Below are 12,807 nucleotides of genomic sequence, written 5' to 3'. Positions count from 1 at the left end.
TTTGGAAGGAGGCTAAAGATATTAAAATTAGATTTTATTAAGTATGCACATAGACTTTCTAGTTTTAATCACTAAAATAAAAGAAATGTAATGTAGTGGGGGAGGGGAATCAATGGAATGAGAAAATAAAATCGATAGCAACTGGCTCAATAAAAAGGTAATAAATAAATTTACCATGGATCTTAGTAATTTCTCCTGGGCTCTTACTTTACAATTACAACTACTAAGTAACTATGTTGTAGAGTTCATATCAATATACCAACAGGACAAATGAAAAATAAAATAGTCTTACTGATATGTGAACAGCTATTTCTGGCTTGGGATAGTGTTCAGTAACAGCATCATTTTGATAACACAGGACATGGATTATAGCAGAGGAACCTCAAATATAGAGAACACAGATCTTTCATAATGGACAGTAAGCTTGCCTGACCTCTACTCCAGAGAATATTATCTTAATTATACTTTATATTAAACAAGTCTGCTCTTTGCTCTGGAAGAAGACACTTTTTTCCAAGGCCATTCATTATACAAACACCTTTGAAATATAGAGCAGTGCCTTTGTTTTTACGTTGTGCAGAAATGTGAGAGAACCATGGAGAGATATCTCCCAAAAAGTTTGGATAAGTTTGTAAAGCCCAGTTTTCTTATCTGAAAAATAGAATGAATGGTATAGCATATGTAGTTACAAGGATCAGATGATATAGTATGTATAAAATGCTTAATGTCATATCCAAGGACTTTGTCAATATCGATTACTACTATAAATGATTATTTCTTGAGTAAAATGTGAGCATGTTTATTGAATTCTTTGTTTTCTCCAGCAAGTAGAATATTACAGCTCATAGATGTTTCCACTTATCACCAAGTATTAGAATTAAAAAGGATTAGGAAGATTGCCCAGCGAAACCAGGCATTTTACAGATAAGGAAATAGGTTCAGAAAGGTTAAGTGACTTGTTGGCTTTCACACAGAACAGCCATATAAAGGACAATGGTCATCTAATTTAATAGTCACATAATTTTTAACAAGACCCAGTGCTTGGAGCTCAATAAATATTGGCATTACAAAGGAATTGAAGCAAGCCTATGATATATTAGAAAACATTTCACATATTTATTTGGTCATTCTCTTCTACATACTTGCTTGACCTCTGAACCACCTTAAACTTGGCCCCTGAAGGCAAATAAATACAGGAAGAATGAGAGGAAAGGAGAAAGGAAGCCAGGAAGTCAAGAAGGAAAGAGAAAGAGAAGAAGGAAGGAAAGAGGAAGGAAGGAAGGAAGGAAGGAAGGAAAAAAGAAAAGGAAAGGAAAGAAAGAGAGGGAGGAAGGAAGGGAGGGAGGGAGGAAGGAAGAAAAAAAGAAAGAGAAAGAAAGAGAAAGAAAAAAGAAAGAAAGAGAAAGAAAGAAAAGGAGAAAAATAAAATAACCTGTATCCCCTCCTTCCCTCCACCTCCATCATAGTCACTGTCTCCAGAGCAGAGTCAAAACAACAACAACAACAACAACAACAACAACAACAACAACAACAACAGGAAACTACAAGAAAAGTGCTGTGTGTGTAGGTGATGTTGAAAGTGGTCCCATTCTGGCTAAAGGCAGGGAAATTCTGGCAGAATGTCTGGCAGCTTTATGTCAACAGCTTTATCCTGGCTTACCAACAAACTTCCTAAGGCATGAGGGGGAGTAGTAAGGAAGAGGAATGAGGGGGCAACAGAAATAGCATCCAGTTCTAGGAGGCACCATGTTGTAAGACATGATCATGAGTTGTAGCACAAGATGACCTGAGTTCCTGTGTGAGTTTGAGCAAGTTACTGAATTCCCTGATCTCTAAAATGTACTTAAAATTTTTCCATGACAAGTTGATGTGCCATTCAAATAAAGAAATGAAGTGAGAGTGTCTGGCACCTCATTAAATAGAAGGTCCTCATTAAATAGAAGTTGGAATCAAATTCATTGAAGGAATTTATCCAGGAAAGATCCATAAAAATCAGCCAGCTCACTGGTTTTGTACTTCTGCTTAATACCAATTCCATCATTTCTCTGTTTTCTATAAGAGTGGTGTCACAGCATTGGCTTCTACGGCATTGTGAAATACTTTCTGGGACCTGAGGTCACAGCTGAATATGCCCAGGTAGCCAAAGCAAGATCTAATAGGAAAGCCATGATAAGGAATGTGGATTGTTCTTCATCTTTTGTCTTTCTCAAGCCTGCTGCAAAAACACCTCCCACTCTGGGTAATTCTTTTCTGGGTGTCCCCGGGGTGTCTCACACTGTTCCTGCCATTCTTATCCCTCGCCTGTGGTAAACTCTTCTAGGAATTGGGAGCTGCTCTGTTTTGTCGCTGCTCTGTTTTGTCACTGCTCTAGGGTACCCCTTCACAGGACCTTGTAGTGTGTGTGTGTGTGTGTGTGTGTGTGTGTGTGTGTGTGTGTGAGAGAGAGAGAGAGAGAGAGAGAGAGAGAAAGAGAGAGAGAAAGACAGACAAATAAGGAGACAGAGGGAGGAAGAAACATGCACTTTTCTATCTGCTTTAGAGGAGTCCCAAAGCAATATTACTTGTCCCAATGTGCTATGTTGTAAAGAGTTTAGGGAAATAGTTCTTTTGGTTTTTACTTGGGGTATTTTCTCTCCCTTTGGAATCAGAGATTCTGGAATGAATTTGAGTGAGAGTGCCAGGCAGTACTGAAAATCAGTGATACTGAAATGATGAGAAAGTCTTTGTTGGGATCGAGCCCACCACACCTAGCTGTTTCTTCCCATCGGAGAAGTGTTCTCTTAAAGAATCCCCAGCCTTTCCTCAAACAGGCTTCAGTAGGACATCCCACAAATTTGCATTCAATCCAGTTATGTCAACCGAACGGTGGGCACATTTTGAGCTCTTTTGCTTCAGGCTACTAGGCCCTCAGGTTGCTAAATTCCTACTGGGCCCTTGCATACTTCAATCTGTAGCTGACAGTGCCAGGGTCAGGCTGAGATCCCCACTACAGATAACTTATGTGCAAAGAAATTGACTCACAGCCTGCTTGCCTCCAAATGTGAATGTGGGCACTTGCCTTAGATTCTAGATATATAAATTTATTCATTTATTCCTTTTTCATTGATCAGAGAAGGAATGCACAGATGATGTAGATACAGTTCCTGTATCATAGTCATCATAACCTGTTGCTTCACTTTATATGCTCATAGATGTGACTGTCCATGGTTAAAGCTTCACTGAGACCATGTTATAGTTAACTCTGAAAAATATCCTTTCCAAAGTTAAAATACTAGTATCAACAATTCCATACTCAATTTCTGTGATTGAAAACAAAGTATTATGATCAGGCCAATGCAGTGAATGTGGAATTTGGTGCAGTGATGTTTTAATGTTTTTAACACTCTCTTTGCCCCCAGGTTATGCAGATGTATCTTCCATTTTGTGGAATTGCCATATCTAATGCTCAGCTATTTGCTGCCTCAAGGAAAGAGTATGAAAGAAGCAGGGTGAGTGGAAAGAAACACTGTTGACAACCCTCAAAGCTCTCTGACTTTCGAGTGTCTGTGAGTCATCATGTCTTTTAAAAACAGCAGATGATCTTTGAATAGTCCAGGAATCCTTTTAATTTGTTTAATCCTTCAAATTTATGGTTGAAGATACCTATAAGCAATAAGTCCAAATGGAAGTGGATACATATTCTCTGTTGTTGTTTGGGGAAATAGTACCAGCTTCTTTTAAAAATGAAATTAATTTCAGGGAGCCCGGGTGGCTCAGTTGGTTAAGTGTCCAACTCTTGATCTCAGCTCAGGTCCTGATCTTACAGTTCCTGAGATAGAACCCCGCATCAGGCTCTGCTGACAGCATGGGGCCTGCTTGGAATTCTCTCTCTCTCCCTCTCTCTGCCCCTCCCGCATTCACACACTCTCTCAACATATATAAATAATCTTAAAAAAAATGAAATTAATTCACATCTATACTGTAAGGCAGCAGATATGCTCTTACTTATGGCTTTGAGACAATAACACACTAAATTGTATAATTTAGTTCCTTTAAGAAGCAAGGTATGTTACAAATGATTTCACCCCATCTCATAAATTTTGCTTTTGAATTCAAAGTTTTTCTGGAAGAGCGTCACAAGATGGCTGGACAATAATGCAAACACTTTTATAGGATTATAAAGACACACACAAAGAGGGATTGATCTCCTATACCTTCACCAGCTTTAGAGTTAAATAGGAAAGAAAGAGAGGAAAGAAGGAGGAGAGAAAGAGGAATAGCAGGTGGGCCGATACTCAAAAAAAATTCTAAAGTATCAAATAGAGATCAAATTATATTAAGTTTATTATACCTTTTTTAATTTTTATTTTTTATTTTTTAAGTAATCTTTCCACCCAATGTGAGACTCGAACTTATGACTTGAGAGATGAAGAGATGTCCGTGCCACTGACCAGGGACTTGTTATACTTTTATTTTATTTTATTTATTTATTTATTTATAACTTTTTTAATGTTTTTTTTTATTTTTAAGAGAGAGAGAGAGCCAGAGTGTGAGCAGGGGAGGGGCAGAGAGGGAGACACAGAATCTGAAGCAGGCTCCAGGCTCTGAGCTGTCAGCACAGAACCTGACACAGGTTTCGAACCCATGAGCTGTGAGATCATGACCTGAGTAGAAGTCTAACACTCAACCAACTGAGCCACCCAGGTGCCCCATTGTTATACATTTAAATACATGGAGATTACTGCCACAACTTAGAAATTTATTTAACAAGGTTTCAAAAAGTTAGAAATCCTCAGCTAATTAGTAATCAAATTGACTAAAAGTTTCATTGGCTAAGCATTATGATTTATGAATATTTCACAGCCAACAGATGCACACAACAGATTACTATAGCCATCTTCTTTAACATAGCATACCACACCATTTCTCTGACTTGGATCCTGTTTTCATCATCAGCCCCATGGCTTACCATTTTCCTCCTTTCATTTGGCACTCCAGCAATAGTCCCCTGTTGCCAGAATACAGCCTGTTACTTTACTTTCTTATACCTTTAGCCACATTCCTCCCTCTGCCTTCAGTGCATCATGTCCACCTTTTCCTCCCACTACCACCTGCCTTACAGATCCTTCAGGACCCAGCTCAGCCTTCTAGTTAATCCTCCCTTCCTTTCTTCTCGTCATTCCTTGTATATATTGCCATTATTCTACTTGTGGACACTTATCACACTGTATAATATTTATTGGTGGCATTCTTCTCCACCTACATTTTGAAGTCTCTAAGGGACGCTTCATGTATTATTGATCTTTACATCCTCACGTTTAGCACAATTTATTTACCTGTTCAGCACATTTATTGTGTGATGTTCTTCAGACACTGTGTGTCCGAAGTCCCTGCCCTCATAGAACTTACTATTCTAGTGGAAACAATAGATAGTAGGCAAGCAAACAAATAAAAAATAATATAGTATCAGGTAGTGATAAGTGCTATAACAAGTGAAATGAGATAAAGGGATAGGAATTGGTCACTGAAGGATAGTTTGGGAGGATGTTTATTTCAGATCATGATCAAGAAGTTCTCTATAGGATGTTATTTGAACAGAGACCTAAATGAAATGAAGGAGCAAAACCACACAAAGATCAGGGAAGAGCATTCCAGATGGTGAAAATATCAAGTGGAAAGGCACCGCGGCAGGTGAAAGCTTGATCCATGCGTCTGGAGAGTAGAGAGGAAGGACTCAAATAACCAAAGCAATCCTGAGAAAGAAAAACAAAGCTGGAGGCATCACACTTCCTGATTTCAAACTATAATGCAAAGCTATTGTAATCAAAACAATATGGTACTGGCACTAAAAACAGACACAAGACCAGTGGAATAGAATTGAGAGCCCCAAAATAAACCCATGCTTGTAAGTTAACATATATAGGATAAAGAGGCAAGAATACTTAATGGGGAAGAGATAGTTTTTCTAATAAATGGTGATGAGAAAACTAGATAGTCACATGGAAAAAATGAAATCAGACCCCTACCTTACACCACTCACAAAAATTAACTTGAATTAAAGATATAAGTGTAGGACATGAAACTAAAACTTCTAGAAGAAACATAGGAGAAAAGCTCCGTCAATTTTTTGACTCTAATGCAAAAGCACAAGCAAAAACAAAACAAAAAAAACAAGAATAAACTAGAGGGACCGCATCAAACTAAAAAGCTTCTGCACAGCAAAAGAAACCATCAACAAAATGAAGAAGAAGCCTATGGAATGGGAGAGAATACTTGCAAATTGTAATTATGTGAGGTGATGGACGTGTTAACTAACTTTATTGTAGCAATCATTTCACAGTATGTGCATGTATCAAACCATCATATTGTACACCTTAAACTTACACAAAGTTATATTTCAATTATATCTTAATAGAGCTAGGGAAAAAAAGAAATAATGTGGCTGGAATTAGGGCAGTGAAAAGTGAGAGATTCCTCCCAAAATTGGCAGTGAAATGTACAAAGCTTACTGATGTGGGAAATGAGTGAAAATGACTTTTGGCTTGTACAGATGGCAAGTAAACAGCTGGGTACAGGAGTCTAAAGGTCTGGTGAGATGTCAGGACTCAAGATTCATATTTAGGAACTATCAGTATATATAGATGGCATTTAAAAGTAGGGCACCAGTTTGGGTAATCTGGAGGAGAATATGTGGATAAGAGAAGGGAAGAGGTCCAAGGATGAGCCCAGGAACAAAAGAAGGCACTAGAAGGAGCGGGAGGGGGAAATACAAGTGAAATAAAGAAATGGGGAGTGTTCAGCTGTATGAATGGTCTCTAGTGTCTATTGAATTGCCTATCATCCTAGATTTCCTTCTCTTTTTCTCCCATCGTGGAACTAGTCTGTATTGTTATTTGTGAAACTTTTATCACTTGTTAGTAAAGCAGCAATTTTTAATTAGAAACAGTAAAATTACTATGATGTGCTTTGTCAGTGCAAGACTCAAGGCACAATTAGTTTTTCCTCTGAGATAAATGTTCTTGTATATGGGTCCCAGAGGCCCTATCCACGCAGTCACAACAAATTGAAAAGTTAAATAATTGTTCAGTTAATATGATCCATCTGAAGAAATAGTCTAGATGATTAAGGAAATAATGGTTTCCCCCTTAATAACAGGGAATTGTGTTGGTAATTATTTAGACAATTGCCTCATTTTTAATGTTATATTTAAGTATGAAATTATTGCACATTGCCTTCTTAACAACAATTTGCTGTCCAAATGCCAAACAGTCAGGATACACTCAAAACTTTTTTCACCTCCTGGTGTTTCTCCACATCAGGATCATAGAGCTACCCAGGGCCTTTAGCCACATTCACAAGCTCTCTTTAGAGAAAATGCTACCAAGGATATTTGATCCTCTTTGAGATGCTCAGTGAACTAGACTCATTTCATGGATCTCTTAACTCATTCAAATGCTTTTCTACCTGAACAGACTCAGAGAAGAAATTTTCACATGTTTCCAATGGTTTCAGGACAAATCAAATTCATTACTAAAGTTGACAATTGGTCATATCCCTGGGATGATCATCAACACCATCTACCTGAATAGATGTTAATTTGAAAACCCACAAAATCCTTTTGTGAGAGGTCAGACCTGAGAGTGTACATCTCATTAAGTTCTACTGAACAAAGCACCCTCTGGACAATTCACTAGCTGTGTAATTTTCTTATTGCTCTCTGATAGAAGCATAATATCTATTACCTGTACATAGCCCACTTTTCTGAAATCTCTGGAAAGAGCCATGTAATTAAAAAGTCCAAATAAATATTATTTCAATGCAAAAATTGCAAGTTAACTTAGCTGGATAAAATAACAGGTTATTGCAATTTGATTTTTAAATGAGTATGCAGTTTTCAAGTTAGAATTTTAAGGGTTTTTTTCTTTAGTTTGTGTGCTTTTCATTCTGTTGTTTTAACAGAAATTTTAATGGTACTTTCTTTCCTGAGATATATAATAGTATTTAAATGTTTTCCTGCGCAGGTGGAATGAAAGAATACTTCTTGTGTAGAGGGATTAATGAGGGTTTTATATATATATAAATATATATGTGTAATATATATATAAATATATATGTGTATATATATTAATATATATACACATATAAATATATGTGTGTAATATATATGTGTAATATATATATATGTGTATGTATATAAAATATATATGTGTAATATATATATTAATCCATATATATATGGATTAATGAGGGATATATATATATATATACATATATATAGTGGTGAATGCTAATTAAGCTTCAGAGCCATATATATATATATATATATCTATAGCTATATGTAGGATTCATATGGGATTATATGGATTGGCACTATTTTCAAGTTGTGTTTTCCAGCTCAAAACTCTGTGATAAAACAAAATGATGGAACATTTCAAAACAATCATGAATGCTTTAAAAATTAGCCACACGGGCACCTGGGTGGCTCAGTTGGATAAGTGGCTGACTTCAGCTCAGGTCATGATCTCGCGGTTCTTGGGTTCAAGTCCCACATTCAGGCTCTGTGCTGGCACCTCGGAGCCCGGACTGTCCTTTGGATTCTGTGTCTCCCTCTCTCTCTGTCCCTCCCCTGCTTGTGCTGTCTCTCTCTCAAAAATAAATAAACATTAAAACATGTTTTTAATTAGCCACACAAATATATTTATATTTTATTATAGCAAAGACAAAATGGAATTTTGAGAGGAAAAAAACCATTTTTATTCAGTCCTATACCCACCTAGATATATCCATTTCATCTTTCCTAGGCTTTGCTAGAGGTTGTTAATGACCTATTTGAAGAACAGACTGACCTGGAGAAAATTGTCAAGAAAATAATGCATCGGGCCCAAACTCTGTTGAAATGTGAACGCTGTTCTGTTTTACTCCTGGAGGACATTGAATCACCAGTAAGTCATTTTTTATCTGTCACCTAGAGTTGCAGACTGCATTAATGGAATAAAGTGTAGTTTGTTTGTAATTCAGCTTGTGAAATCATGACTCAAACCACTCCCTTCATGACTCTTCTAACCATGAGATGGCTTTTTGTAAAACTAAAGTTTTTTAATTTCTTTTACATGTATTTTCAGTCTTGTGTTGCGTCATCTTAGAAACATGGACTCTTAGGTTGGTGGGGGCCCTTAGAGGTCTATCCCAGTTCTGAGTATTTACAGATGAGGGAACTGAGGGGTTGGATGGTTTGCCCTGTCCCTCCCAGATGCATAGACATTAACTTAGGTGCCAGGCTCCTATCGTATTCACCCAGTGCGAAGAAGGCCCTTGGCATCTATGGGTGTGGATTGCAGTCCAGATGATGCTCCACAGTCCTCTTATCAGGAGGAGGAAGCAAAAAAATGCTGGAGAAGCAGTGCCTTTGCTTTTGGAGCTCGGGCAGATTGTACTTGAGCTGAGTGGAGTGACAAGCCTCAGCTGGGCTGTGCTCTGCAGCAAAGGTCTGAACTGCAGTCTCCAAGTTCTCTTACAGTCGCTTTGGAGCTGGGGACACTTGCACAGAACATGGGGCAGGTGGAGGAGGCTCCCTGCTCTTCACCGCAGGGGGTCCTGGTACTCCAAAGGCAAGTGGCAAGCTAGTTCAAGGCCTCAGGTCTGCAGCACCTTAGCTGTCAGGTTTCTGTTGAGCCCTTTGGCTCTTTGGGGGAAAATCCACTGGGTAAACACACAACAGTATTGAAAATAATGATCATCATCAATCTAACTTCCTGAAAGTTAAATGTCTAAACCCTTAGCAGCAATTTAATATCTTACTGTGAACTGTCTTCCAAGACCAGGAATTATCTAGCTATTTAAGTGCTGTTTTAATACCTCAGAGGATGATATTTTACTGTACTTAGAAGAGGTTATTATCTTTGCCTTTAGGTTTGTTTTCTTCAAAGAATAAGAACCTTAGGGTAAATCTGGGAGATTTAATAATAAGTATTGTAAAATTTCAACATGAAGTGTGAAAAAAATCTATATTTATTTAAAATGTTTAGGGGTGTTTGCCTATATTTTAGCAGAGCTGGGGGTTATTTCTACTTTAGCAAGTGTGGATTAAACAAACAATAACCTTGCCATTATCCTGTGATTGTGTAAAACTCAGTGGAACTTTGGGAGGGGACACACACACACACAAACACACACACGACCCAGTAACCTATATGGAATGCTTCCAGATGCTTTTGTGAATCATTTGAGTTCACTTACTTCCCCTTCATCCTTATGAAACAGGCATTATTATCATCTTCAGTTTATTGAGCAGGAAATAAGACTCAGAAGGTTGAGTGGCTTGCTGGAGTCCCCCCCCCCCCCCCCGACTCTGAAGCCTCAGAAAGGAATGGGGGGCTGCTGGTGGTGCTTGTTGGTGCAGGCAGTCTATAGGCTGTCACTAAACAAAGGCAGGAAGAGGCAGCTGTTGGGGCTTCGGCTGCCAGGATTCCCTGAACCACCCCCTGGGTCCCTGTGAGGACAAGTGGCTGGAGGGCCAGATGGAATCTGGACAAGGACAAGCTCACTGTTTGCTAGTTCAGTTGTAAACAGACCTGCAAGTAATCTAAAACCAGCTGAGGGTGGCCATTCTTGCTAATCTTTTAACAGAGACTGGTTTTTGTGCTGTGGCCTTGCTCTTCAGCACATCAGATGAAAAAGTACAGATGACAGAAGTGGATATGGAAGGTGGGGATAGAGCTGGAGGGAAGAGTAGGAACAGTGTAGGGGGTGGGTGTCAAAAACCACTTTATGGGGCGCCTGTGTGGCTCAGTCGGTCAAACATCTGACTCTTGATTTCAGCTGAGATCATGATCTCACAGTTCATGAGTTTCAGTCCCCATTGGGTTCTGCACTAACAGCACAGAGCCTGCTTGGAGTTCTCTCTCTCTCTCTCTCTCTCTCTCTCTCTCTCTCTCTCTCTTCCCCTCTGCCCCTCCCTGCTTGCATGCTCTCTCTCTCTCTTTCTCTCTCAAAATAAATAAATAAATATAAAAATCCCAACTATCTATAGTAGATGGTATCAGCATTAAAGGTGTTGATATATTACTGAAAGTTAAAAAGACTTTTTTGCTACCACAGCTGAAAATTCTCAGACTGTAATGGTGGGATTAGAGCAGAAAATTCCAGGCCACTCTACACAATTTCTTCTCTTTGCCCATCCCCTCCCCTTGAAAGTGAGGATGAGCTCCTCTAATCTAGAGGGCCAAGGTTTAGAGGTAAAAGTCAGCTATGTGCAAAAAGAGGAGACTAATCTGCTTGGTACTGTTTTAAAAGCTGTAAAGAGTTTTTGGCAAGGGACTGCCTGGGTTGCTGTGGGAGGGTTGAAGGCAGGAGTGAGGTTATATACACGTGGGTCACCAGGTAGAAACCCCATCAGTGCCATGCTCTTCTTTAGCACACTTCCCACCAAAGACTTCTCAAAACGTCAGACTCCCGCTGGTTGTGTGATAGCAGTTACGGGAAGGACGCCAGACACGGTCATGCCAAGTACAGAAGGAGAAGCCAGACAGAACTGGATACCAGGTGCCAAAATCTGATGCTGCACAATTCAGCAAACAAAAGCAAGACTGTGCACTCAGGGCTCATGAGGCTGGCCTCTCCCAACAGGTGTCTTGGTTGTGAAGAATATTTTAACCTTAAATTTTTTTTAATGTTTATTTATTTTTGAGTGGGGAGGGGCAGAGAGAGAGAGACACACACACACAGAAACCGAAGCAGGCTTCAGGCTCCCAGCTGTTACACAGAGCCCGACTCGGGGCTCAAACTTGGGAACAGTGAGACTGCAACCTGAGCTGAAGTCAGACGCTTAACTGACTGAGCCACCCAGGCACCCCAGGAATATTTTAACTATAATGTGTCAAGTTTATCAATTTCCTTTTTGATTTGTGCTTTAAGAGTTTTGTTTAAAAAAACTATCTGCCTCCATGTTATAATAACATTGTCTTATATTTTCTTTAACCCATCTGGTATTTATGGTCTTCATATCCATCTAGAATTTATTTTTTGTGTATAGTGTAAGGCCCTATATGTATAACCCATTGTGTTACCCCCCCACACACACACACACACTCTGTAATGACACTTCTGTATTATATCAAGTTTCCATATATACCTGGGTCTGTTTCTGAGCTCACTAGTCTATTTGTCTATTTCTGCACCAGTATCATACTGTCTCGGTTTCTGTAATTTCGTAATACACTTTGATATCTGGGAACAAGTCCTCAGTGCTGTTCTCTTTAAAATCGGCCTGCTTATTCTTGGCCTGTTGCTCCTTAATATAAATTTTAAGAGCAGGTTATCAAGTTCTGTGAGAAATTCTTTATAGACTGATTGAAATTGCTTTAATTTACATACCAGTTTGGGCGATTTCTGCAAGTAATACAATATATAAGGGGAAAATGGCTTAAACAATGAGAACGTCTGTGTCTTATATGAGAAGTCTGCAGGAGGTGGCTGCGGGTGGTGCAGTAGCCTGATGATGTAATCAGCAAGGTAGCTCTGTCCACTTTCCTGTGGATGTCTCAGTGCTCGACTGGCTTTCATCCTCATGATCCAGGAGGCTGGCACAGCTCCAGGCAGTATGTCTTCATGTAACTGTGTCCCAGGAGAAGAGAAAAGGAAAACTTCTGTTCATGTTTCTTTTTCTCAGGGAAGAAAGTCTTTTCCAGAAGAGGTTTCTCCAGCTGACTTTCCCTCGAGATCCATTGGTTGAGAACAAATCATTCATATTCTTAATATTTTTCTGTTCTTCCCCTTTCATTCTCTGATACAGGTGTGTTCAAATGTTCAGCATAACTGGGATTTATCAGC

The 12,807-nt window shown here is 39.0% G+C and overlaps 1 protein-coding gene across 8 annotated transcripts in view; it reads left to right on the top strand.

Annotated features, from left to right (window-relative positions):
• Window positions 1-12,807, top strand: part of PDE11A (phosphodiesterase 11A) — a 411,261-nt gene that overhangs the window by 172,563 nt on the left and 225,891 nt on the right. For 7 of the 8 annotated variants that reach the window (XM_007083909.3, XM_042994778.1, XM_042994776.1 and 4 more), the window contains 2 exons: window positions 3,399-3,488; window positions 8,781-8,921. In XM_007083909.3, coding sequence (XP_007083971.2) covers window positions 3,399-3,488; window positions 8,781-8,921 — 231 coding nt within the window. The remainder of the gene's footprint in view (window positions 1-3,398; window positions 3,489-8,780; window positions 8,922-12,807) is intronic. The other variant, XM_042994780.1, reaches the window with a different exon arrangement.

Source organism: Panthera tigris, chromosome C1 (assembly GCF_018350195.1).
Source record: "Panthera tigris isolate Pti1 chromosome C1, P.tigris_Pti1_mat1.1, whole genome shotgun sequence".
Classification (NCBI taxonomy): domain Eukaryota; kingdom Metazoa; phylum Chordata; class Mammalia; order Carnivora; family Felidae; genus Panthera; species Panthera tigris.
Note: the sequence above shows the minus strand (reverse complement) of the source record. Positions and strands in the feature narration are given on the sequence as shown.